At 47.5% G+C, this 24,990-nt stretch overlaps 1 protein-coding gene across 2 annotated transcripts in view; it reads right to left on the bottom strand.

Moving 5' to 3' along the window:
- Positions 1 to 776: 776 nt before the first annotated feature.
- The window catches only part of LANCL2 (LanC like glutathione S-transferase 2), a 38,799-nt gene continuing 14,585 nt past the window's right edge, over positions 777 to 24,990 (bottom strand). For both annotated transcript variants that reach the window (XM_047763000.1, XM_047763001.1), the window contains exons 2-9: positions 23,166 to 23,283; positions 15,929 to 16,136; positions 14,984 to 15,131; positions 13,495 to 13,641; positions 9,651 to 9,833; positions 8,060 to 8,236; positions 5,676 to 5,748; positions 777 to 1,796 (exon numbers count right to left, since the gene is read on the bottom strand). In XM_047763000.1, coding sequence (XP_047618956.1) covers positions 1,681 to 1,796; positions 5,676 to 5,748; positions 8,060 to 8,236; positions 9,651 to 9,833; positions 13,495 to 13,641; positions 14,984 to 15,131; positions 15,929 to 16,136; positions 23,166 to 23,283 — 1,170 coding nt within the window. In that variant the 3' untranslated portion in view covers positions 777 to 1,680. The remainder of the gene's footprint in view (positions 1,797 to 5,675; positions 5,749 to 8,059; positions 8,237 to 9,650; positions 9,834 to 13,494; positions 13,642 to 14,983; positions 15,132 to 15,928; positions 16,137 to 23,165; positions 23,284 to 24,990) is intronic.

The raw sequence follows: 24,990 nt of genomic DNA, 5'->3' as shown, positions 1-24,990 counted from the left end.
CAAAGGTCGGTGGAGCTCCCCTTGTGGCTCAGTGGGTTAGGAACCTGACACAGTGTCTGCAAGGACGTGGGTTCGATCCCTGGCCTCCGTCGGTGGATTAAGGATCCAGCGTTGCTGTGAGCTGTGGCCTAAGTCCCAGATGCGACTCGGATCCTGAGTTGCTATGGCTGTGGTATAGGCTTGCAGCTGCAGCTCCAGTTTGAACCCTAGCCTGGGAACTTCCATATGACTTGGTGAGGCCCTGAAAAGAAAAAACAAAAGGAAGAAAAAAAGAGAAAAGAAAAAAGAAACGGAAGGTCACATGTCTGCACGTCAGCCCCACAAAAAGGCCTCAGCCGCATCCTAAGGTTCACGCCTGTGCAGAGCACTCGGTCTCGCACTGATGTTCTTTCTCCCTATGAAAGCAGCGGAAACTGGGGCTGATAAACATTTAACGACCCCCTTGCAGCCAAGGACCGGAGTGTCAGGGAGACCCACCTTGCCTTTCGTGGTCACGCCTCAGCGCGTATGAAAAGTCTGTACAGAGTCCGAGACCTCCCACCACGACAACCTGCGCTGCGGAATCCCGGGCGGCAGGCTAATCCAAAGGAAGGCCCGTTTACAGAACGGCAGACACTAGCATCCTTCTCTTGGTTAGGACCCTGTTTCCCAAGTGTACAAATGCAGACTCGTAATTTCTGTTAATATGTCTCATCAATCGTGAGAGTTTTACTACCCAAAAGTAGTCAAAACCTACGGGTGATATTCATCCCAAATTTATACTTCGAGAGCCTACCGAATTTTGAAATAAGTTTAATTGGAGGGACATGGGAACAGCTGAATGTCTTTCTGCTTACTGCCCATCTAGAACTGTATCTGCTGAACTTGGAACAAGATGTTACGATGCTGATAAAACTGAGGTGCAGTCTAATAACAAACACGGCGCTACTGCTCGGTTCGCATGTGGCCATGACAAGGCTTCCCCCGAACCGCCGTCACCGGTGTCATCGGTCCCCTCCCCAGGGCACGGACTGCCCTGGATTTCAAGGGTCTGGAACTTCACACTAAGAGCCTGCGAGTGGGAGCCTGGCAGAGCTGCCACGTGCCCCCTCGGGCTTCCTAAAATCACGAAGGTGAGCATAAGACCCACAGAGGGGCTGGTCCACCTGGTGCAAAGGCTCCCCAGCCCCCCTCCAGCGAAAGCCCCTCCGCCTCCGCTATTTCTTTTCATTTCTGGAGCAGTCTTTCTCTCAAGCTCTCCCAAAAGGGTCCCACAGGAAATGCTGGGAAAAGTCTCACACTGGAATGGCATCTTAAAAGAGAGTCTTTCTGGTACATAAGAGAGACACCACCTGCCTGTGTCCTGTCTGCCAACACAGAAGCACCCCGCTTTATTGGGTACGGAGAAGGGGCTGCCGTGTGCCCTCATGCACGGCCAGCTCGGGCTCATGGACAGAGAAGGGCTTCCGCTGAGAACAACCTACGCCTACGGAGAGCAAACACCGAGGGACATGCAAACATTACGCAGCACTGGACACGGAGACGTCTCGCTGACACCAGCGAGGGGAGCACGGTCACAGCAGGCTGGCGGGGCGGGGGTCTGCGGGGCTCTGCTCCCTCCGTCCTCCCTTCCTCAGGATGCACGGTGGCTTCTGTGTCAGGCGCCAGGCAACCTGGCGGCCTGTGGTCCCGTCGGGTCCCTTAGGAGTCTTTTTGCACCTTTGGATCCCTCTCTGAAGAGCCGAGTTCAAATGCTGGAAACCGTGCTGTCTCGGGGGCCAGGATGTCGGAGAGGAAGTGAATGGCGCCGGCCATGCCTGCAACGCAAATCAAGACCCTGGGTGGGAAACGGCGCCAGGCGGGGTCCGAACCCAGACTGTCAGTCAGGCCTTTACGGGGGCTGGAAGGGGGCGGGGAACGGCCCGCAAATAACCACGCCCGCGCCCACGGGAAATCCTTGGGTTAGCGCCCGGCAGGTGATGACGCTGGTTTTCTTCTCGATCTTATTTTTAAACATTGGTTTCTGAGCCTTAACCTTGTGTCCTGACACTTGAGGATGATTCTGCAGAAGTGCTAACAAAAGACTTAAGGGCGCTTCTACTGTGCTACCTCAACATACAAAATTCCTCTCAAAGCTTTTACGGTTTTTCCCCCAAACAGAAAGCTGCATTTTCTGTCTTCTTTAGGTTTAAAGAGTTGTTCTAGGAGTTCCCGTCGTGGCTCAGTGGTTAATGAATCTGACTAGGAATCATGAGGTTTCGGGTTCAATCCCTGGCCTTGCTCAGTGGGTTAGGGATCCGGCGTTGCCGTGAGCTGTGGTGCAGGTCACAGACACAGCTCGGATCTGGTGTTGCTGTGGCTCTGGCGTAGGCCAGCAGCTACAGCTCCGATTTGACCCCTAGCCTGGGAACCTCCATATGCCGCGGGTGTGGCCTTGTCTAAAAAGACAACAACAACAAAAAAAAACAAACAAAAAAAGAGCTGTTCTAAATCGAACCTTATTTGCTTGGTCAAAACCCCCACTGCAAATCACTGAAGTAACTCAGCACTGGCTTTTTTTTTTTTTTTTTTTTTTTAAATTAAAGGAGGGGCCGCAGCGCTGGCCACGCTGAAATGACCGGGGAGCGGCAGCAGGTCTACCAGAAGGAGCACTGGTGATGGGGGGTGGAGGGGGTGTTTCCTCTGGAAAGGGTCAGAGGGGTTGGCGACCCTTCCAGCCTGGTAGCCTCCACACAGGCATTCACCCATCCGACAAGCATCTAGTTAGAGCCTCCTGCCAGGCACCTGTGAGGCACAGGGACCAGAAGAATCTGGGAGCTTCCCGACCTTTAGGGGATATACATTCAGATTTTCACCCACGTGAGGCTTTGAAGTTGCCATTATAATTGTGAATTTATAAACCTGAATTAACTCTTATTTCATTTCATTTTATTTAGTTTTTTTGGCCATGCCTGTGGCATATGGAAGTTCCTGGGGCAGGGACTGAACCCGCACCAGAGCAGCGACCCCCAGCCACAGCAGTGACAATGCTGGATTAACCTGCTGAGCCACAAAAACTCCATTCCGAGTTCAGATTAACTCTGTTATATCTGATGCAAATGCACTGCATTTGTATGACACTGAAGACCAAAATTTTTATTCTGAGAAATGTTTCTTCAGTATGATTTCTCTGAATGTTAAAAAGATTTGGAGGTTCCTGCTATGGCACAATGGGTTTAGACTCCAACTGCCAAGGTTCACGTTGCCGCAGAGGTGTGGGTTTGGTCCCCAGCCAGGGGCAGTGGGTTAGAGGATCCCGTGTTGCCGCAGCTGAGACAAAGGTTGCAGCCGTGGCTCTGATTCAATCCCTGGCCAGGAAGCTTCCATATGCCATGAGTGCGGCCATTAAAAAAAAATTATTCTGCAAAAGATAATGACAAAACCTTGTAATCTATATGACTGAAATGCTATCAATAAATAAAACAGGGCACATCACTACGGACAATTCTGACATCAGAAGGATAAGGAAGGAATACTACTGAAGCTCTACGTGCATAAATTTGACCCCACTGGCGAAATGGAGCAATATCTTGAAAATATAGACTACTAAAACTCGCTGAATATGAAAGAAGTAACTTGAACAGCCTTATCAACTATTAAACAAATCGAGTATATACATTTAAAACCCCCCAAAAGAAATCTCTAGGCCAGGCAGGTTTCACTGCGGAATTCTACTTTTAAATTAGAATTAGTATTAACACTGATTCTTCTACCACTTAAACAATCTACTCCAGAAAAGGAAGAGGAGAAGACACTTCCCAATATAGTTTCTTAGGCCAGGACTGCCCTGAGAACAAGGCAAAGACAGTAAAAAAAGAGAACTACAGACGAATATTCTTCATGAATATAGATGTAAAAATCTTCAAAATATTAGCAAATAACATTCTGCGGTATGGAAAAAAATTGTACACCAGGGCCAAGTAATTAAGCTTTCGTCTAGAGATGCGAGGTTGGCTTGATATCAGAAAAGCAACTACTATGATCCACAGTGCGAGGAGGCTACAGGAGAAAACCACCTGATCTCAACTGACACGGAAGAGCATCCGACAAAATTCACTGCCTACTATCACCTGAGTTTTTACAAGGTATTCAATCATTTATTCCTCCCAAAATTTATTTTGGAATGAGTATAAAATGTGACTCTAAAGTAACTAAAAAGGTGATACCACTTAACCTCTGCCCTTTGGTTTCTATGGCTTATGTTACAAATTATCCAACACACACACACACACACACACACACACACACACACACACACGATAAACACAGAACGTACCAGTCTCTGAGGGTCGACCGTTTTGTTTTCCTGAGTTACAGTCTGCACATCACACGCACAGCAAACTCTTGTTTCTGTTTCCTGTCACTACTCTTGTTTTTCAGCACTTTATTCAATATTCTTTTTTTTTTTTTCTTTTTGCTATTTCTTTGGGCCGCTCCCGCAGCATATGGAGGTTCCCAGGCTAGGCGCTGAATCGGAGCTGTAGCTGCCAGCCCACGCCAGAGCCACAGCAACGCGGGATCCGAGCCGCGTCTGCAACCTACACCACAGCTCACGGCAACGCCGGATCGTTAACCCACTGAGCAAGGGCAGGGACCGAACCCGCAACCTCATGGTTCCTAGTCGGATTCGTTAACCACTGCGCCACGACGGGAACTCCTTTATTCAATATTCTTGTTATTTCTTCCAACCACTATTTTTATTTACTTATAAGTTACTTATAAGTTACTAATTATCCACACGTCTTTATATGACTTAAATAATTAAGTATATTTACTTATTTGTCTATTTAGGGCTGCATCCACAGCATATGGAGGTTCCCAGGCTAGGGGTCAAATTGGAGCTGTAGCCACAGGCCTGCACCACAACCATAGCAATGGAGGATCTGAACCTCATCTGTGACCTACACCACAGCTCACGGCAACACCAGATCCTTAACCTGCTGAGCGAGGCCAGAGATGGAACCCGAGTCCTCGTGGATACTAGTTGGGTTCGTTACTGCTGAGCCCTGAAGGGAACTCCTTTTTTTTTTTTAAAATATATTTAAATAACTAACCAAATTTGCTGTGACTAGATCGATACCACATACACCATGTTATAGATGAAATGCAGAGGAGTAAACGTATTATTTCTTCCATTACTCCGCAGCAGTCTACGTTGTGTCTCCATATATACTTCACACAAGATCTAGAAATACTTGGAGGAAGTTCAGAGAAGCACAAAACAGGCAAGGTAAAGAGACTCCGAATTTTCAGCAACAAACTACTTTGCTCACTTGCACCTGGAGTGGATAAGCAATGAGATCTGGCTGCCCAGCGCAGGGAACTACATCCAGTCACTTGTGATGGAACATGATGGAGGAGAATGTGAGGAAAAGAATGTGTGTCTATATGTATATATATGTGTGTGTGTGAGAGAGACAGAGACTGGGTCACTTTGCTGTACAGCAGAAAATTGACAGAACACTGTAAATCAACCATAATGGAAAAATAAAAATCACCAAGATTAAAAAAACCCTACTTTGCTCACAGTCAGTTAACAGGTGCAGAGAGACGACTCAAGGTCCCACCGTGGGGTGCTGGTTAGCGCCAGGTAGAGAGACCGGAGGACCAGACCCGGGCCCGCCGGTGCTGGAAGCCGGCGCCTTCCTCACACTCACCTTCGAAGAGAGAGTAGGGCCTGTCGGGAATGCGGCAACCATGTGCTCCGTAGTCCAGACACCACTCTGCAAACTAGCAAGAGAGAGTTCTTTAGAGTGGAGATCTCGCTTGGTGAAAATGTAACACGTACCCGGCGAGTCATCAGCTGTCAGGCCTGTCTGTCCCCTTCCGTAAGGTGGAAGGTACCAGAAGGCTGTCAGGAGGACTGACGCAGAAACCTCACAGCCCAACGGTAACAGCCTCCCGCCTTTTCCGGGCGCTGCAGGTGCACCCCACATGGGAACACTGGTGCTCTGGCCTCAGCCGGTCCCCGCGGTTCACTCCCAGCCCCGCGCCGGACCGTGCAGCCCAAACCACGCTCCTGTCCCCATAGCTCCTCCGGCCCCGCCACCACTGACGGGCCACACTGCATCTCCGTAAATTTCCTTTGAGCTTCCTGACCCTTCCTTCTTAGGCCTCTTCAATGGCTTTTAAAACATTATACTAAATTTCCTGTTTTTGCTTAAGCTAACGTATTTTTTGTCTATGTGTACACCAAGAACCATAAGCAATAAACACAAAGACTATCAACTTCAGCACATGCAAATAAAACTCATGCTGCTTTCTGCCCTCCACGCCTGTTCGCTCGCTGGCTGTGGGATGCACCATCGATCGGGTCTCCTTAGGCAGAGACAACGGGAGACTTCACACGTTTCCATCCTCACTACATTTAAAAAACCCTCCAAACTCTGTGGGCTCAACATCCTCGTGTTTCTGAATCTCTTCTCTTAGTATCCCAGCCAATGCCTTGGTTTGTAACTCAACATTTCTCCCGTTAACTATTACACAACAATCTGGAGAAACCCAACCGCTACCTCGCCCACTCCCGTGACCTCGGCGACCCTGCTGAGGGGTCTGCACGTGAATCCCCACGTGAACCCTTGTGAAGCCCCACCCTGCACATGAGGACGGCCAGGTGTGACGAGAGCCCCCGGGGGCTGGGCACCCCAGGCCTGTGCTCCTGCGTGACTGGGTGGGTGGAAGGTGTAACCAAGGTTGAGGTCTACTGACGGAAGGGAAGCACGAGCTTGCTTTGGCCTTTGCCCCCTGACGTCATCTCCCCGCCTCCCCGGGTCCTGCCTCCCTGGCCCACCTGAAAGGCGCTCCATCTTCAGAAGATGAGTGTCTCCCCGCCCATGAGGGCCTCCCAGTCCCCACATTAAAGCACTGGTGCTCTGGCCTCTTTACTCAACCACCTGCCACTGTCAGCACGCGTGGCCCCTCACCTCTCTGACCCCATCTCCCGATCTGCTGCTGCGGCCACAGGAATGCCGCCGGGCCCTGGGGTGCTCGCCCCTCCAGCGTCCTGTGCTGGCTGCACTGCTCCCTCCCCACTGTGCTCAATTTCCCACTGTCCTCTAGGGCGGGTCCTGAGGCCCCACAAGCCCCTGCAGAGGCCTCTCTGTGAGTGTGCGCCCCATTCCACCTGGTCTGAGAAAAGGTTTCGTAACATAATAAATGCAAAGAGTAAGCCACCCCGAAGGCCTCCCTTTATCAAGGGCTACTGTAAACATTCTGGTGTGTGTTCTTCCAACCTTTCTTCCCGAGTCTCTAGAACCCTGTTTGTGAAACGTGTACAGTAATGAAAACACCAGCAAACACGCACCGGGTCTGGCTTTGCACATTCACCGTCACACACTCGATGCACATGTGTTAGTTAGGTCTCCACTTGGTACCGGGCACTGTCCCAGGTACTGGGGCAGGGGCAGGACTGGGGCCAGCAAGAGCAGGCAGCCCATGCACTAGGGTGCACCACACCCAGGGCAAGCAGGGACACGTGGCGCGTGACCGAGTGGCTCTGCAGAGTCCCTGGGGAGACCTCAGAGGCCCCCTCCACGAACAGCACACTCCTACATTCTGGAGCTGGGAAAGGCCAAGAGCCACGAGGCAGATTTCGGGGGCGCCTGAAGCACTCCCACCCCAAGGAGAGCGGGCAGCATGGCCATGGGGTGGAGGGTGGGGTGAGGTGGTGGAGAAGCAGGTGGGGGCTGAGGCACACGGGGCAGCGGGAAGGCCCTGGAGGGTTGTAAGCAGGGGCAACTACGGATGCTGTGCCCACTATCTCAGTTAATTCTTCTTGGAACAAATTTTTACCGATGAGGAAACTGAGGCTTCAAGAGGGGGCGCCCCAAAGCCATAAAGGCGGGCATTCTAATGGGTCCTGGGACTTCAGACGGATGACCATCCCTCAGTCCCTGGTGGAGAGGGGACTGCCATGGCACAGGGCGCCAGGGACAAGGCTGCACGGGAGAGACGGTGGGGTCGGGAGAGTCGCCTGCGAGGAAGGAGAGCACTGTGCCTGCTCTGGGGGGTTCGGGAGCTGCTTGCACAGAGATGGCCCCACCTTGCAAGCTCGGTAGAGGTACTTCTTGTCCTGCGTGAGGCGGTAAAGGGAGAGGAAGGAGTAGCCGTTGCCCGCAGTCCCGTGGCAGATGCCGTAGCCCTTGCGCAGCAGGCCCCGCTGCCAAATCACGTCGCTGCACTCCACGGCGTCCCTCAGGTACTTCTCCTCCTTAAACACCTGCGCAGGGAAGAACAAGGCGGTGCTGGAGTTCCCTTGTGGCTTAGTAGGTTAAAGACCTGACACAGCATCCCTGAGGATAAAGGTTTGATCCCTGGCCTCGCTCAGTGGCTGAAGGATCCAGTGCTGCTGTGGCTGTGGTGTAGGCTGCACCTGCAGCTCCGCTTCAACCCCTAGCCCAGGAAATTCCATATGCCACAGGTGCAGCCCTAAAAGGAAAAACAGAAAATAAAAAAATTCTGAACAATTAGTCTAAATTATGGTGATAATTCCCCACAGTTTTCCTAAACAATTTAGAATCACAAAAGGAAAATAATACTGAGCCCCAGATCAGTTCTTCTTTAATTTTCAGGGAGACATACGAATTCCGCCCCAGTGATTCCATTTATTTCTGCCAAACCAAGAGACTGTGCCAAAACACTAATCAGTCATTGTGGTGACAGCTGTATACTTTGGTATATCAAGTGTCAATCTCCAACATCAACTACTACAGATAAAAATGCATTAAAAGAAACATAAAACTGCAAAAGAAGCTTTCAACCTATATGGTAGTTCTGAATCCAGGAGAGAAATCAACAGGACTTTTAATATTGTGCCCAAAAGATCTCGGGTCTGTACACTTGATCAGCAAAGGTACCGCCCATTTTCCTAGAATCCCCCATGTGGGTAAAAATTTGAATGCCACATCTCTCTCTTACAAATTACTTTGTGATCATTTTAATTTTAAACTCAAATTTATTTATTTATTTTTATTTATTTGTCTTTTTCTTTAGGGCCACACCCATGGCATATGGAGGCTCCCAGGCTAGGGGTCGAATCGGAGCCACAGCTGCCGGCCTACACCACAGCCACAGCACCACAGGATCTGAGCCAAGTCTGTGACGTACACCACAGCTCATGGCAATGCCAGATCCTTAACCCACTGAGGGAGGCCAGGGATCGAACCTGCATCCTCATGGATGCTAGTTAGCTCTGTTCCCACTGAGCCATGACGGGAACTCCTGAACTCAAATTTAAAAGCTCCTGAATCCTCATTATCATCAACTTTGAGCAATAAGACTTGCTTATGTTTATTCAAGCAAGGAAGCGAGATGATGTGAAGTAAACAAAAGGCATTTTGGTTAAACACCTACTGCGTTATTGGACATTCATCCTTATTAGAATAAAAGTCACTGCTATGCTAGCATCCAGGTTTTCTTTTGTACATGAATATGATTCCTGCTAAACACCCACACCTACACTTTTAGCTCTGGCTACAGTGGTGGTGAACAGTAAAATAAAAACACCTTCTGTTTACTAGTAAAAACATGAATTTTAAAAGGTTTTCAGTTTTCAAGCAAATGTGCTTATACCAAGACCAAACTGAAACCTTAGCAGAGAAGTGCATCTGAGCAGCAGCAGCGGCAGGACTGACCTTGTACGCCTGCATGAGCGTGTGGATGACGCCGGGCGCCCCGTGGCACCAGTGTACCAGGCGGTCTGTCTCGTTGCTTAACGAGGATGGATAGTTTCCGGATCGGAACCTTTTGTGGCGCATGTAGTCAATACTAGGCTTCACCATCTCTGTCAAGGTTTCTTGGTCCACTTTTGCTGCTGGCTTTAAACCAATAAAAACAAAATATTTTTCTGTAAGTTTCTTCCCCCAAAACCTCTGTATTGTGGCTAATTAGGATCAAAGACCTAGAATACTGAGGAGCGTCTACACTTAGAATTAATTCACTTCTCCGGTTACTCAAGGCCTGGGCAGACCTGCTGACGCTGCAGGTGACAGTGACACTGAGGGGCGTCTGCTGGAGAATTCCCTCTTGCTCAGGGTGGGCCTTCAACTGACCGGATGAGGCCCACGTTGTGGAGAGCAAACTTCTTTACTGAAAATCCACTTTAACGTGCATCCCACCAAACACACACTCGCAGAAACACCTGGAGTAATGTCTGACCAAATACCTGAGCACCACAGCCCCAACAAGTGAACACATAAAATTACCCACCACAGGAGTTCCTTCGTGGCTCAGCGGGGTAAGGACGCAGTGTTGTCACTGCTGCGGCTCTGGCTACCACTGTGGTGCAGGTTCGCTCTCTGGCCCAAGAACTTCTGCGTGCTGCAGGCATGACCAAAACGGCAGAGACAGTAACCATCACAGACAGCAGCTAACTTTGCTATGGGGACTCTCATAGCTTCAAAAAAATTTTTTTTCTTTTTTTGGCTGCCCCTGCGGCATATGGAAATTCCTGGGCCATGGATCAAATCTGAGCCAGAGCTACGACCTAAGCCGCAACTGCAGGATACTGGGTCCTTAACCCACTGTGCCGGGCCGGGGAGCAAACCGGCACCTCCACAGAGACAAGCCAGACTATTAACCCACCGTGCCACAGCGGGAACTCCTACAAAGCAGGGTGCTGGGGTGGGAGACAGGCTGTGGCAGCAGGGAGGTCTCCCCACCGACCGTGTGGACAGTCGTGAAGCCCCGCTTCCAGTTCTGTGCTTCCCTTCACCTCGCCTCTACGCCGGGCTTGCTGGAGCTAACAGAACTGGCTCGATTCCCCAGGCCACCTCTGCTGTCTCCGGTCACCTCCCTGCAGGGTGACCCCACTGCAGAGGTCCAGCTAGGCCACAAAAGACAGCGGCCCAGACTTCACCCCCACCCAAACATCAGACTGGCACAGCCTTCAACAGCACATGGCACTTACTCTTTTTTTAAAATTCCCTTTTTGGCCATACCCGAAGCATACAGAAGTTTCCGGGCCAGGAATCGAATCTGGGCCACAGCCTTGACCTATGCCGACGCTGTGGCAGCACTGATTCTTAACTCTCTGCAGCAGGCCAGGGACTGAACCCATGCCATGGCTGCAGAGACCACACTCGATCTTTCACCCACTGTGCCACGGCAGGAACCCCGGCACGTGGAGCTCCACCTTCCTGAGCGCTCGGGTTCTGCAGGACCAACCGGGTTGCTCCTGGCTGGCATCCTCCTCAGACAGCTGGTACCATCAATCCCTGTCCTGTTGGGTCACCTACCGTCCCTTCATCTGTTCTCAGCCTACATGTTTGTCAGGTGGGGTTCCAGAAGTCTCTGAGTCTCATCAAAGAAGCTGGGTGTCTGTCTTCCTGGTTTTGAGATGATTTTCAAAAGGCAACTCTCTTTATTCTGTCATCGTGAAAGTGGAGTTCTGTTTAAGTGATATTCTGAAAGTTTCTGTTTATGCTGTTCTGAGCGCCTTCTAAATGAAACCAAGCATGGAGCCACTGCACCCCCAGGCTGGCACCAGGCTCGATGCCAGGGAGGGGTGTTGGCGGCCGGCCCTCTGAGACCAGCTCTGGCACAGCGCTGCTTAGTGACCACGAGGACACAGCTTAACAGGATCCTTATTCAACAGTGTTTCCCTGTTTTCCACTTTAAGAGCCAATGAGCTGAAAATGTTATGATTTGTGACTCTCTCAAGGAACCCCGTAATAGCTAAAAAATTAGGTTTATTTTTTAATAAACCTAAAGCTAAATTAGCTTATTTTTTATTAATGTGATTCTCATTTGATTACGTTTCTCCTAAGGGTATTACCACTTAAAAAAAAAAAAAAAAGGTTCAAAAGCCACTGTTAAAACAATTATTTGGGAAAATAAAGAAAAATGGAGAGTCTACCAACCGTCCAGAATAACACCGTCATTTTTAAAGGAAGTATGGAGTTCTGGTTATTTTGGAAATGTGTGCCCACACTATAAACAAACTTCACAAATTGGAATGTAGGCATTGTTCATTTTCTACAATAAACAAAGACATCTAATCACTGTAAAAGGAAGTTTCGGTCCCGTGCAGATAGGACCACCTATTTTCTCTAGTGAATAGCAGCATGATGCAGAAGATGTAAAAAAAAAAAGGAATTTTTAAGTAAAAAATTTAAAAGGACTATAATGGGCTTTTACTTAAAAAGATCTAAATGTGAATCCACGCTCCCGGACTCACTAGCGTTGCAATTTTCACAAGTTTATTGAGTGCTGCTACGGGTATGAGAGAACAAAGAAAGGCTTAATGGGAAAGAAAAAAGTGCAGCTAGACCTTGTTTTACTGTTCTTTTCTTTATTGCGCTTCATTTGCATTTTTTTTAAACAAATGGAAGGTCTGTGGCAACCCTGAATCAGGCAAGTCTACTTGTCATCATTTTTTCAACATCGATTGCTCATTTTTTATCACCATGAAACATTCTGGTCATTCTAGCAGAATTTCAAACTTTCTCATCGTTTTTTATTGTATCTGTTAGGGTCATCTGTCATCAGTGATCTCTGATGTTACTACTACAAAAAGATTACAATTCACGAAGGCTCAGGATGGTTAAGCATTTTTTAGCAATAAAAATTTTAAAATTCAAGTATATACATGTTTTTAAAGATGATGCTATTTACTGCACACTTAAGAGACCTCACTATAGTGTAAACAACGTCCTATATGCAATGGGCAGGGACTCACTTCACTGTGGTATCGGCTTCACTGAAGTGGTCAGCAACTGAGCCGTGACGTCTCTGAGGCCTGCTTGCAGGCTGCACACGGGCAGAGAAGGGACCTGCAGGCCATAAGGCCGGAAGCAGGCGAGGCAACATTTGGGGTATGGTCTTTGCTTGGCGGAAGAATCAGTATCTAATTCAGCAGATGTCAGGGATGATTCAGAGACAAAAGCACAGCCACAGTAATAAACCAGTTAAAAATTTTGAACACAACTGACAGCAAGCTGGGGGAATGTGAATACCAAAAGGTCTTTGCCCTTGTCTGGATTCTAGAAGGCCTTTCTGCTCCTTGAAGGTTTTCCTCTATCAAAAGAGCAGGAGATGGAGTTCCTGCTGTGGTGCACTGGGTTAAGAATCCAACAACACCGGCTTGGGTCTCTGCAGGTTCAATCCCTGGCTTGGTGCAGTGGGTTAAGGATCTGGCGTTGCTGCAGTTGTGGTGTACATCGCAGCTGTGGCCCGGATTCAATCCCTGGCCTGGAAACTTCCAAATGCCATGGTGAAGCCATAACATAATTTAAACAGAGCAGGAGGACCTGGTGAAGTGTGGGCAGCAGACACCTAACCCAGCACAGAACTGCACACGGGACGTGCTCACGGCTCAGGGCTTGGGGGCCACACAGAGCTCAAGGACCATGACTCAGAGGAGGACCCTTCTTTCAGGGGCTGCCCACTTGGTCTGCAGCACGCTTTCAGTCCCAGGTCCCCCCCGAGCTAACTCTGCGGAATGTAGCTACTGCATCAGTACTGCAGAGGCTCGCTTACCTGCATTAGCATGTAGTAGATCCCAGCCATGCCGTGGGCGGCTCCAACGTACTGCTTCCTGTGCCACTGGTACAACAGGGGGCAGCGCTCGGCCTTCCTTTCCTCCTTTGACAAAGTCTTGCCCGATTCAATAATAGCATCGACCACCTACAGAGGCGAGACGGCTTAAGTCTAAAAACTTACACGCAGTCTGTTCTAGTCTAATTAACAGTAACATATGCCTTAGAGAGATTACGTAACCTAAAATCTTTACAGTCTGTAGCCAACACTGCTGTCTTCACTTTATAAATACGTACATACACACAGGCAGAGAGAAATCAGAAGATGATGTTGGAGCAGAAAAATATATTAAGAAGTAGAACCAAGAAATCAAAAGGTCTTTGTATGAACAGGTTACTGGAGCCCCAAAAACCTTCCTATGAAAACTACCCCACACTACTTAGTTGCTCCGTAGCTTCAATGTTTTCCCCGGAAGACTGGCAAGTATAGCTGGTCCTCCGCATCTGCCGTGGGTTCCTTACCCACAGATTTAATCAAAAATATTGGGAAAAAATCCCAGAAGGTTCCACAAAGCAGAACTTGAATTTGCTGCTCATGGGCAGTGGTTTACATAGCATTTGCAGGGTGTGAGGTATTCGAAGGAACCTGGAGAAGATTTAAAGTCCAGGGAGGACGTGCAGTTTACATACAAACACTGCACCCCTTTGTGGGAGGGACTTGGACATCCCGGGATTTCGGTGTCTGAGGGGCGGTCCTGGAGCCCCTCCCCAGCGGGTGCTGAGGGAGGACCCTTCATCTCCCAGGCGGGAGGAACTGGCTTCACTGATGAAAGGCTAAGGAAATGAGGTCTGTTACAGGGTTTCAGATCAAAAGAAGAGTATGACATGGGTAACGACTAGGCAGCCAAGACACTAAATGTTTCCTCACGTCCTCTCCCCGCGCGCCCTCCTGGGAGCAGTGCTCCGAAGCTTTCGCCAGGCACCTGGCTCCGGGGGTACAGACACCTGCACACAACCATCCGGCTGCGGTGCGGAAGTGGGAGGTGGGCAACTCCGAGTTCTCGGCCTTCGAAGGAAGCTGCTCACCAGCCACTTCCTCACCGGGCCCCGGGCTGAGGGCGCTCGGCTCGCTCTGGTCACGCGGACAAGGGCACGGCCCCAGGATAAGGCGGAACCAGACAGACGAAGGGCGTCCCCAGCGCGGCTGCCCGGACTGCCTCCCAGTTCAGACGCCTCAAGGAAAGGAAATAAACGTTCTCTCTTTTTGCAGCTGCTGTTTGCTTCGAGTAAAAACAGGTGAATTAACACAGGCCTAAATTAAAAGAATAACCTTCCCTGGGGGGGGGGAGCTATTTATAATTTTACGAGCGATCTTGGGCAAGGACTCCTCCTAGAAGCAGAGTCCAGGCACCACGGTAACTCGGGGCTGGCAGGCGGCCGCGCGGGGGACGGGCGAGGCCGCCCCGGCGGCGGGCGCGCTCCCTCGGTACCTCTTTGATGGCCGATTGGCACACGGCGCCCGGACCCATCTCCGTGTTCACATAGAGCAAGGCGTACAGGTACCCCGCGCGGCCGAAAAGCAGCTCATCGGGAAGGTCCGAGTCGCGGCAGACGATGGTCCTCTGGAGCTGCAGGAGTCTGCCCGGCAAGAAAAACTCTGTTTTCCCAGCGAATGTCTAAAACGCCTCTTCCTGGAACTGTAACCAACCCTACGACTCTAGGAATTCTCTCATTATTTGTAATTTAAAACTGATTTTAAAAAATCTCAAAAAAAAAAAAGGAAAACAAAAACTCCCCCCTACAAAACCAAACAAAAACATCTCCCAGATATCAAAATCAAGAATAAAAGATCTTTCTGCTCAAAAGTTCCACATTTATATCTAAAAAGTATAAGATATAATCCAGAATTACAATAAAGTGATTTAAAATCTTAACAAAATGTTACTAAAATGTAGCCAATGCTTGGAAATGAGCTTGAGTCACCCCATCTCTAATGAAGATAAACAGACAAACAAGTGCTGGACACTCTACTAGACCAAGGCAGTGAACCCTGATTTTTGCTGCTTCAAAAGAGAACCTAAACCAATAGGTGAAACAATTCACTGACTGCTCCCTAACAACTGAACCTAAGAATAACTTAGTTACTAGAGTGAATCCAAGGCATATAAGCGAACTTTCATTCACTGAAGGCAACCAAAGATTACTTGGGAAAAAACATGCTATATTCCTCCCTCAAATGAAGGCAAACACGTGCCTGGACAGAAAGGGAGCCTATGATCCCACCATTATTTATGCTCAAGATTATTATACACACTCTTTACTTCTTGCAAAGATCTGTTTGCAAAAGTAGATGAATTAAAAAACAAATTCATTTTTGAGTATCCTTCTATAAGACTGAGAAGCTGGAGGAAATACTTCCAGTTTTAAAAACTCACTTTGCGATGCATTCCTGGGACTCGCCATCACTTTTGAGTTTGTGATACACCACAGCGCCTACGGCCAGGGGCCCGGCATCTCCACAGAGGAAAGTGACCCTCCGGCCGTTCAGATTCCGAAGTGTTCTTTTTACGTAATCCAGGGATCGGAGCAGATAGTTCTGGTCACATGTGACCCGGTACAACTGAAGGTACAAAAGGGCTATGCCTGGAATAATTCCCCACCCCAAAGAAAAGCATTACTACTGCCTTTTCTTTTTACCTTAACACATTATAAAAATCTACATAAAGCCTGTGTTTCAAATGACAGGATATGCTTCTTAAAAATGGAGAAAAAGAAGAATGCAGGGTAGAAAAAAATTAAAGCAAGTTTAAATGTATTCCTTTTTTTTTTTTTTTTTAAATGACAGTACCTGCAATACATGGAAGTTCCCAGGCCAGGAGTCAAATTGGAGCTGCAGCTGCTGGCCTGCGTCACAGACACTCTAACATCAGATCTGAGCCACACTTGTGACCTAAGGCAACGCTGGATTCTTAACCCACTGAGCAAGGCCAGGGATTGAATCCACATCTTCGAGGCGACAACGTCAAGTCCCTAACCCACTGAGCTACAATGGGAGCTCCTCCATTGTTTCCTTAGTCTCTCTTTCACTTACTTCTGCTCGGATCTTTACGATTTCTCTCCTCTATTAACTCTGGGTTTTGTTTTCTCTAGTAGCTTTAGGCGTAAGGTTGGGTTGTTTTCTGGAGATATTTACTGTTTTCCTGAGGTAAGGCTGTATCACTATAAAATTCCCTCTAGGAACTGCTTTTGCTGTATCCCAAAAATTCTGGATTATTGTGTTTTCCTTTCCATTTGTCTCTAGGTATTTTTCAATTTCCTCTTTGATTTCTTCAGTGATCACATTGGCTGTTCAGTAGTGTATTGTTTAGTATCCACATGTTTGTGTTTTTTGCAGGTTTTTTTCCTGCAGTTGATTTCTAATTTCATGGCATTGTGATCAGAAAAGATGCTTGATATAATTTCAGTTTTCTTTCTTTTTTTTTTTTTGTCTTTTTGCCATTTCTTGGGCCGCTCCCGCGGCATATGGAGGTTCCCAGGCTAGGGGTCGAATCAGAGCTCTAGCCACCAGCCTACTCCAGAGCCACAGCAATTTCAGTTTTCTTAAATTCACTGAGGCTTGCTTTGTGGTCCAGGCTGTGATCTATCCTAGAAAATGTTCTGAATGCACCTGAAAAGAATGCATATTCTGCTGCTTTTAGATGGAGTGCTCTATAAATATCAATTAAGTCTACCTGGTCTAATGTGTCATTTTTTTTTTTTTTTGGTCTTTTTTTTGCCGTTTCTTGGGCCGCTCAAGGGGCATATGGAGGTTCCCAGGCTAGGGGTCCAATCGGAGCTGTGGCCGCCGGCCTACACCAGAGCCACAGCAACACGGGATCCGAGCCGCGTCTGCAACCTACACCACAGCTCACAGCAACGCCGGATCCTTAACCCAATGAGCAAGTCCAGGGACTGAACCCGCAACCTCATGGTTCGTAGTTGGATTCGTTAACCACTGCGCCACAATGGGAACTCCTAATGTGTCATTTTTAAGGCCTGTATTTCCTTATTCATTTTCTTTCCAATCTATCCACTGATATATGTGGGGTGTTAGAAGACTGATGATTTCTCTCTTTATGTTCATTAATATTTTCCTTATATATTGAGGTGCTCCTATGTTGGTTACATTTACAATTGTTTTATCTTCTTGGATGGATCCTTTGATGATTTATGTAGTATCTGTCTTCGTCTCTTGTAACAGTCTTTATTTGAAAGTCTACTTTGTCTAATATTAAGTATTTCAACTCTGGCTTTCTTTTGATTTCCATTTGTGTGAAATACTTCTCCCATCCTCTTACTTTCTGCATGTGTCTGTGTATGTCTCTAAATCTGAAGTGGGTCTCTTGTAGGCAGCAGATATACAGGTCTTGTTCTTGTATCCACTCAGCCAGTCTGTATCTTTTGGTTGGAGCATTTAGTCTGTTTACATTTAGAGTAACTATCAATATGTCTGTTCCTACTGCCATTTTGTTAATTGTTTTGAATTTTCTTTTGTAGGTCTCCCCGCCAGCACCCGCAAATTTCTTTTATTGTTTTCTCCTGTGGTTTGATGACTATCTTTAGTGTTATGGAATCCTTTTTCTTTTTTGTGTGTATAGCTATTACAGACTTTTCTAGTTTTCCAGTTACCACGGGCTTTTTCCACATGAGTCTATACGTGATTGTTTTAAGTTGCTGACTTCATAATTGCGAATGAATTTTTAAAACCTTGCATTTATTAATCCCCCTTTCATGACTACTGTTTTTGATATCATATTTTGGATCAAACTGTTTTGTGTATCTCTTAATGCTTATTGCAGATATACGTGATTTTTATCATTTTTGTCTTTTAACCTCCCTACTAGCTTTGCATGTGGACGACTTCCTAATGTCACTGCAGGTTTGCCCTTACCAGTGAGCTCTTCCAGTCTGTAAACTTCTTGTTTCTAGTTGGGGCCTTTTCTTTTCTGCCTAGAGAGGTCCCTTTAGCATTTGTTGTAAAGCTGATTTGATAGTGCTGAATTCTTTTAGCTTTTGCTTGTCTGTAAAGCTTTTGATTTTTCCATCAAATCTGAGTGAGGGCCTTGCCGTGTGGAGGATTCTGGGTGCAGGGTTTTGTTTTTTTCTTTCATCATTTTAAGTACACATGTCACTCCCTTCTGGACTGCAGAGTTTCTGCTGAAAAATCAGCTAATGGCCTTGTAGGAGTTTCCTTGAATGTTATTTGTTGGTTTTCCCTTGTTGTTTTTAATATTCACTCTTTATTTCTGTCATTCCGATTATAATGTGTTGTGGTGGATTCATCTGTGGGTCAATACCACATGGGACTTTTTGTGTTCCTGGACTTGGGTGACTGTTTCCGTGCCCAGGTTAGGGAAATTTTCAGCCAATGTCTCTTCAATTATTTTCTCAGCCCCCCCTTCTTCTTCCGGGACCCCTATAATGTGACTATTATCATGCTTGATGTTGTCACAGAGATGTCAAACTGTCCCCAATTCTTTACATTCCTTTTCCTGTTTGGTGGCAGTGATGTCCACCACTTTGTCCTCCAGCTCACTGATGCAATCTTCTGCCTCATTTAGTCTACTACTGGTTCCTTCCAGCGTATCTTCCATTTCCGTTACTGTATCCATTAATTCTGTTTGGTTATTCTTTAAATTTTCTAATTCTTTGCTAAAAAACTTCAAATTTCTCACTCTGTGCATCCATTCTCCCAAGTTACTGGATCATCCTTGTGCTCATCACTCTGGATGCTTTCTCAGGTAGCTGCCCATCTCCACATCAGTGAGTTCTTCTGTTGTTTTATCTTGCTGCTTCATCTGTAACATCTTTCTCTGTTGCCTCATTCTGTCTGAATTGCTCTTTGCATCTTTATGGTGTGATAGGTTGGTTACCTATCTCGACTTTGGAGAAGTGGCCCTCTACAGGAGATGTTCTACATGTCCCAGCAGTGCACTCCTTTCTTGTCCCCTAGGCCCAGGGGCCAGCTGATCCCAGGGCAGGGTCTGGCCTGTGTTTGTGGACTTGGTCTGAAGCTGTGGGACTGTAGTTTTCTTACTTCTGCTGTCTGCCCACTGGTAAGTGAGGCTGGCCTAGAGGCTTGTTCAGGCTTCCTGGTGAGTAGAGCTGGATCTTGGCCCTCTGGTGGGCAAGGTCATGTCCAGGGGCGAGTCTAGAGTTGGCTGTAGGTTCAGGAAGTCTTTAGGCAGCCTGTCTGCTGATTGGTGGGGCTATATCCCCACCCAGTTTGTTGTTTGACCTGAAGTGTCCCAGTACTGGAGCCAAAATGTTAGCTTCCAGGACAGCGCATGCAGATGAATGCTCCCCAATATATCCTCCACCAGTGTCTATCTCCCCGCCCCCCCCTGGGGGGTGGGGATTTGGGGGCACAGACACCCTCTGCCTCCCCAGGAGACTCTCTAAGACCAACAGGTAGGTCTGGCCCAGGCTCCTATCAAATTACTGCTTTTACCCTTGGTGTGCATGAGACTTGGTGTGTACCCTTTAAGGGCAAAGCTTCTCTTCCCCCCAAATTTGTGGAGCTCCTGCAATCTAACCACAATGACCTTCAAAGCCAGATGCTCGGGGGGCTCCTCTTCCTAGAGCAGGACCCCCAGGCTGGGGAGCCTGACGTGGGGTTCAGAACTCTCACTCCTGTGGGAGAACCTCTGTGACATAATTCAGTTCGTGGGTCTCCAACCCAGGGGTATGGGAGTTGCTTATACTGCAAGTTCATTCCTTCTACCGAACCTGTGGTTCCTTCTTTATGCCTTTAGCTGCAGAAGGTCTTTTCTAGTAGGTTTCAGTCTTTTTCTACAATGGCTGCTCTGCAGATTGTTGTGATCTTGGGGTGCTCCTGAGAAGGGGTGAGCTCAGGGTCCTTCTCCAAGATCTTGGCTGCTCTTGCGTGGGCTGTTTTGTCAGACATCTCTAGCTACGCTTACTCTGTGCATATAGATGTATCCTTCCCCTTCATCTCCAGTGCATGGGGTTTCTGCCACCATGCCCAGTACACTGCCGAAGCGTACCACTAAATCAATGACGAACTGCTTTTCTTGCTTGTTTGCTTGTTCTCCCCCAAAGAAACCATCAGTGGCACTTTTCATAATGACCAGCAGAGGTCAGTGTGAGAACACAGTGGCTACAGATAAGCAGGTGGGTGGGAGGGCCTCTTCTACTGGGGATCCTGTTAAAATTCAGGTTCTGGGGGTTCTTAATTTCATTAAAGTGTTTCTGTTTTCTTTGGTCTTTTTTTTTATTTTATTTTATTTTTTTTAGGGCTGTACCCATGGCACACGGAGGTTCCCAGGCTAGGAGCCGTAGCCTCTGGCCTATACCACAGCCACAGCAACATCAGATCCAAGCTGCATCTGCAGCCTACACCACAGCCCACGGCAATGCCAGATCCTTACCCCACTGAGTGCGGCCAAGGATCAAACCTGTGCCCTCATGAATGCTAGTCAGATTTATTTCCACTGAGCCCTGACACAGGAATTACTGTTTTCTTTAAGTTAACGAGCTCCTTCAAAAAACTAACTTGAATTCTTTATCAGGCAAACCATAAGTCTCTACTTCTTTGGGAGTGGTTATTGGAAAGTTATTTCATTATAGGATTATAAATTATTTCTGGTGTTATGTTTCCTTAATTTTTTCCTGTTCCTTGAAGTCTTGTGTTGCTGTCTTAGCATCTGAAGATGGAGCCACCTCCTCCAGTCTTTCCTGACAACCTTAAGGAAAGAAAGGCCTTTTCTCAGCCTTACCAGGGATTCTCAGGCTTTCTTGGACTTTATCTGTGAATATGCCCGCTCCATACTTCCCATTCCCTGTTAGGGAGAATTCTTGAGGCTGGATACTTTCTCCCGATTCCACAAAGCCAGGCTGAGGGCTGACAGCCTCCTATTTACTTTCTCGAGGGCAGTGAGGGGTGCTCAAGTGTGTATGCTTTCTCTCAATTTTGCGGAGTTGAGCCAGTTTTCTGCCTTATGCTCACTAACTGTCCACAAGGCTTGCACACCACTCCCCTCGGGGGCACACACAGTGATGGGGTGGGTCAGTGTGTGGGTGAGGAACACACACTACGTTGGTGGTGACCCTGAGTCACCTGGAGGGATCCCTCAGTGAGGTGTCCACAGTGACTCATGGGCAGGCTTCCTGATGCAGTCTGCAAAGTGGGTCTATTTCTGGGCTCTCTGTTCTTTCCTATTCTTCCACCAGTACTACACTGTTTTGATTACTGTAACTTTACAAAAAGTCTTAGAGTCAGATAGTGTCGGTCCCAAGTGCGTTCTTCTTCCCCAGCCCTCTCCGAACGCAGAGGGGAGCGGCATGACTGGGGGGCAAGGAGCAGCCCAGAGCTGGGAGTCAAATCGGAGCCTCCTCAGGACTGGGTCCTCCTGGAGTTTTTTAACTCTCATATTTGCCTGTAGAAATTAATTAATTACAGTTTAGGAGTTCCCAGCGTGGCGCAGCGGAAACGAATCCGACTAGGAACCATGAGGTTTTGGGGTTTGATCCCTGGCCTCGCTCAGTAGGTTACGGATCCGGTATTGCCGTGAGCTGTGGTGTAAGTCACAGACGTGGCTTGGAACTGGTGTTGCTGTGGCTCTGGCGTAGGCTGGCAGCAGCAGATCCGATTCGACCCCTAGCCTGGGAACCTCCATACGCCGTGGGTGCGGCCCTATGAAGACAAAAGACAAAAAAAAAAAAAATTAAGTACAGTTTAACTTCCTGTGGTGGTTTCTTCTTATAGGTGTCCGCTCCAGTAAACTGATTTTCTCAATGTCCCTCTCTCTTCTATTTTTGGTGCAGCCATTTGTCCTGTGACCCGACATCTCTGATGGACAAGAGTTGCTGGTTTTTAGTACGTTCAGCTTTTCACCTTTTAGGACAGAATGGCAACTTCTAAACTCCTGACATGTCACACCAGAAATTGGAAGTCTTTTCTTTTCTTCTTTTTTTTTTTTTTGCTGTGCCCAGAGCATATGGAAGCTCCTGGGCCAGGGATCAAACTCGCCCCTCAACAGCAACCCAAACCACTGCAGTGACAGCACTGGATCCTTAACCCGAAGTGACACAAGAGAACTCCAATTTAACTCTGGTTTTGTTTTGATTTTTCTTTTTTTCCTTTTTATGGTATTGTGTTTTCTGAGGTGTCAGTTCTTTCTTCAATCCCCTGCAAGTACACTTTATCACAAAGGTCAAAGACACAAAAACAAAACAAACAAAAAAAACTGACCTTAGAGCAAGTTTGCTCTTATTACACATTTTCAAAAAAGGCTATGCATTAGGTCAGGTAATTAGTGTTACAAAAAGTCTCATGGCATTCAAGCTTCAAGCAGGGAGAGTTTCTTTAAAAGTAAAACTCTAACGTATCTCATCAATGAAGATAGTTCAAGACGTCTTTTAAACTGTATAAAATTTTGTCACTTTTTAATTTTAATTTTTATTTTGCTGTACCTGTAACATGTGGAAGTTCCCGGGCCAGGGATGGAACCCACACCACGGCAGCAACCCAAGCCACTGCAGTGACAACGCTGAATCCTCAACCTGATACCACACGGGGCACTCCAAAAATCTTGTCATTTTAAAAGAAGAAAAATTCAAATCCAAGTCTTACATATCATAATGTCAATTACTTACATCCCATAGCCTTACCTGTCCAACCCGTGTAAGCAGAGCAATCGTGCGGATCAGCTGTCTTCAGCCCTTCTTCCATCTGCTGTAGAAGATCTTTAATTTTGCTCTGGATCCGCCTTGTGAAATTATGAATGATCTGAGAACCAAAAGAAGCCATAAATTTAAATTGCACAAGGAGTTCCCATGGTGGTGCAGCGGAAATGAATCTGACTAGGAACCATGAGGTTACAGGTTCAATCCCTGGCCTCGCTCGGTGGGTTAAGGATCCGACGTTGCCATGAGCTGTGGCGTAGGTTGTAGACATGGCCAGGATCTGGCGTTGTTCTATTTGTGGCATAGGCCAGCAGCTGCAGTTCCAATTCGACTCCTGGCCTGGGAACTTCCATATGCCACAGGCTTGGCCCCAAAAAGAAAAAAAGGAGGAGAGAGACAGATTTGACCACACAAACATAAGAAAGATGATTTAAAAATTAATGACAAGGGGGAAATATATGCCATACAAAATACTCTAGAGAAGACTATATAATAATACAGAAATGTAGCTGGAATTCCCGATCACTCAGCAATCAAAGAGATGTAAGTAAGTGCCTACCACGGTCTGCGTATCAGATTAACAAATAATAATTAAAGAAATTAACATTAAGTCCCAAAGCTGCTAGGAGTTATACAAACAAGTATGCTTACTCACTGCTGGTGATCCTTCTCAAGGAAAATTTATCAACACTCTCAAACATGCTGTTGACAGTGCTGTCCAGACCTTCCTGCCTTGGATAACTGTGAAATCGCTAGTTGCTACGTCACCTGTTAAGGTGTATTAAAGTGTCAGTGTGTTTGCGAAATTTCTTCTTTCTCCCTTTAGTTCTATCCTCTTTTTCCCCTTTGGTGTCTCAGGAGATCTGTTATTTGGCGTAGACGAATTCGGGATTGTTACGGCTCCCGAGGCGCCTTCTTATCAAGAATCGTCCCTCTACGGGACTACGGGGAAGACAGACGGGTTCTTGTCACCAGACGGTTCGGGCTTTCAGGGCAGATTTTGCTGAAACTTGGGGTTCTGGACCAACAGCAACCTTAGAAGTTAAATGACAACTGTATACATGTGAAACCTCCAGAGACATTTCGTAACCCGGGGAGGGATGTGTCTACACTTCAAAGGCAGAGGAGAGCCTGGAGCAGGGCGACACTTCCCGGTGGGAGAAGTGAAGACAAACGGGCCCTTTTCAGGCGGAGATTGACTGACATTCCAAAGCCAGTTATTTCCAGAGAAATGCTCTCAGAAAGGGAAGTGGAGACAGTTGCCTCGCTCCCCTTTATAAAAACCACAGAAAACTGATTTTTTCTCTTTCTTGGCTGCCCTGTGGCGCATGGAGTTCCAAGCCCCTGGGGGGCCGTGGGGTCAGTGGCATCTCTGCAGTGCCAGGACACAGGCCCCCCGGTGAGAACCCCAGAAAATGTATTTCTATTCATTCTTTGCCTACAATACAGATTCGGGGTATGCAGGATATTTGACCTGGCTTTCACTGCCTCACAGGCTTTCACTGACCTGAGACGCAGGGAGGCACTCACTGGTTATTTTTCATCTGGTAAATGGTAAACCTCACAAGAAACCTCTTGTGTACATTCAGGAAAAAATTACTAAGTATAAATACTAAAAATCTAAACTGAGGAGTTCCTGCTGCAGTTCAGCAGCAACGAACCCAGCGAGTATCAGTGGGTGAAGGATCTGGGGTTGCCGTGAGCTGTGGTGTGGGTCACAGGCTCAGCTCAGATCTGGTGTTGCTGTGGCTGTGGTGTAGGCTGGCAGCTGCAGCTCCGATTTGACTCCTAGCTTGGGAACTTCCATATG

Source organism: Phacochoerus africanus, chromosome 16 (assembly GCF_016906955.1).
Source record: "Phacochoerus africanus isolate WHEZ1 chromosome 16, ROS_Pafr_v1, whole genome shotgun sequence".
Classification (NCBI taxonomy): Eukaryota; Metazoa; Chordata; class Mammalia; order Artiodactyla; family Suidae; genus Phacochoerus; species Phacochoerus africanus.
The sequence above is the reverse complement of the archived record's forward strand: the minus strand, read 5'-3'. Positions and strand labels throughout refer to the sequence as shown.